We start from the raw sequence: 2,576 nt of genomic DNA on the forward strand, positions 1-2,576 counted from the left end.
TTGCATTGTAAAAAAATATTTTCTAAAGGACTCTTTTCTTCCCACACAGTGTTTATGCATCAGACACAGACTATTTCATTCTAACAAATTTATTTTCTCGATCAGCTCTTATGGAATCACTACTCAAATTAAATTACAATCAAATGATCACATCAAAAGATACCCTTATTACCTAGCAACTGTCCATATTTTCATTTCATTTTGATTTGTGCTCGTCTGAAAAAAACACGTAATACAAGATCTGGGGAAAAATAAATTACCGTTTTGCAGCAGTTCATAAGTATTCTGAATAAAATATTAAAAGAAGTCATTTAATGAAAATATAAAGCAAATATTTTTAGATCAACAACGGATCTAACAATTCTATATTGCCGTCTTTTGAAAAGTCTGTTTATTAAAACCTACCAAAAACACTGCTTGGAAAGGGCAGTATTATATAATCACATCCACAGCACCCATTCAATCAAAGTTGGCAACGGATTGAGGAGAAGAGTCCGGAGAAGTGCTGTCTTTCTAAATCCCTTGATCTGAGTCAGTCCAGAAATAAAAAATAAAAAATATTAATAAAAAAAATATTAGCGGTGGCATCTTTAGGCGTCGTCCACCCATCGGAGCGGCAGCCGATAAGCCGGGGTTGGATGCCGGGCCTCGCTCCGCGCCCAGTCCGCCCGCCCGCTCCCGGATTCGCCGGGGCCTCTCCCACTGGCCGCTGGACATCCCCTGCTCCCTCGCCCATCCCTCTGCTCTTTCGAGATGCTTTTATTTCCAAGGTTACTTTGAGGATACGTATTCTTTTTCTTTTGGCTTTGCTATCAGTCTGTTAATTTCAGAAGCTGTGAATACATATATGTATATATATATATTTCTTGTTTTCCAGAGATTGTTCTTTTTTTTCTCCTTCCCGTTTCATAGTCAATTTGTTTGTCCCCAAATGACTTTGATATGGACAAGAATAACAGGGTCCGGGAGCACAGAGTCACCCCTGATTAAACCCGGTGCCTCTGCCTGCTTTCTGGTCGCTCCCAGGAAACAAAGTTTCGGTGGATCTCTCGAGGCGAGGGTGGGGGGGCGGCCCTTTGGAGGGAGGAGGTGGGAGGGGGGGGGGATGCTTTTTTTTAAACAAATGTTTGTTTGTTTGTTTTTAAGAAGATAGGACGAGGCAGGTGCTAAGTGCTCTCCACCGTCGCCCCGTAGGACTTCTCAGGGTGGGAAAAGCCTCGCGAGCGCAGTTTTGGGGCGCTAGGCATCTTCACCCTTCTTTAAAAAGAAGCCCCCAAACGAACCCCCACCAGAGTAGAAACGAGATCTCACGATCGCCTCCTTTTTTCTTCCGGTTTTGCCACGGTCGTGTATATAAAACAGTCTGGGCATTTCTAGGCTTTGTTTGTTTGTTTCGCCCCTCCTTCCTTGGACTTCAAACAACGTCTCCTCGGTGCGTCCCTCTCCTTTCCCCCCGAGGGCGGGCAGGCCTGTCTTTGGGAGGAGGAGAGGGCGGCCCGGCCCGCCCGACCGCGGCGGCGGCGGCGGCGGCGGCGGCGGCGGCGTGACAGCGGCGGCGACGGCGGCGGCGGCCCGCTCCGCGCTGCGCCCGGGCCTTCACTGCACGCTTGTCTGCAGCCCGTGGTGCGGCGGCGGCGTGTCGGCGCTCACGGTGCCCACCTGCGAGTAGACGTCGTCAGGCGTCTGCTGCTGGATCCCGGGCGGCGTCATGCGCTTCTCCTTCTGGCGCCGGTTGCAGAACCAGACCCGCACCACCTCCTTCTCGAGCTGCAGGCTGTCGGCCAGGTTGGTGATCTCCTGCGCAGAGGGCTTGGGGCACTTGAGGAAGTGGCTCTCGAGCGCGCCCTTGACGCTCACCTCGATGGAGGTCCGCTTCTTGCGCTTGCGGCCCTGCGCCGCGATCTTGTCGATGCTCGTGGGGCTGCCGGTGCTCGAGTCCGCCTCCTCCAGCCACTTGTTCAGCAGCGGCTTGAGCTTGCACATGTTCTTGAAGCTCAGCTGCAGGGCCTCGAAGCGGCAGATGGTGGTCTGCGAGAACACGTTGCCGTACAGGGTGCCCAGCGCCAGCCCCACGTCGGCCTGCGTGAAGCCCAGCTTGATGCGCCGCTGCTTGAACTGCTTGGCGAACTGCTCCAGGTCGTCGGACGTCGGCGTGTCCTCGTCCGAGTGCGGGTCGTGGCTGTTGAGTCCGGGCCCCGCGCCGCCGCCGCCGCCGCCGCCGTGGTGCGGGGGTCCCTGCGCGTGGTGCGGGTGCGGCGGGTGCGCGTGCGCGTGGTGGTGGTGGTGATGGTGATGCTCGGCCAGGTCGGGAGTGTCCCCGCGCACCAGCCCCGGGTGCACCAGGCTCTGGGCGCCGCCGCCCGCGCCGCCGCCGCCGCCACCTCCCGGCCCCGGGGGCGCGCTCAGCATGCCGTTCACCGTGAAGCCCCCGGGCTGCGAGTAGAGCAGGCTCTGCGGTGGCGGCTGCTGGCCCCCGGCCATGGACGGGAGGTGCGCGGCGGCGGCGGCGGCGGCGGCAGCGGCGGCGGCGGCGGCGGCGGCCCCCCAGCCCCCGGGGTGGCCCTGGTGCGGCGGCG

The 2,576-nt window shown here is 57.1% G+C and overlaps 1 protein-coding gene across 1 annotated transcript; it reads right to left on the bottom strand.

Moving 5' to 3' along the window:
* Positions 1-1,575: 1,575 nt before the first annotated feature.
* Positions 1,576-2,574, bottom strand: POU3F3 (POU class 3 homeobox 3; the record flags this gene model as incomplete). The annotated part of the gene is made up of 1 exon (XM_027128622.1): positions 1,576-2,574. A coding segment is annotated over one exon (978 nt), but the record flags the coding sequence as incomplete, so codon positions are not given.
* Positions 2,575-2,576: the final 2 nt, after the last annotated feature.

The sequence above is a fragment of the Aethalodelphis obliquidens genome, unplaced genomic scaffold (genome assembly GCF_003676395.1).
Source record: "Aethalodelphis obliquidens isolate GAN/ISIS:26980383/991018 unplaced genomic scaffold, ASM367639v1 scaffold35, whole genome shotgun sequence".
NCBI classification, from domain to species: Eukaryota; Metazoa; Chordata; class Mammalia; order Artiodactyla; family Delphinidae; genus Aethalodelphis; species Aethalodelphis obliquidens.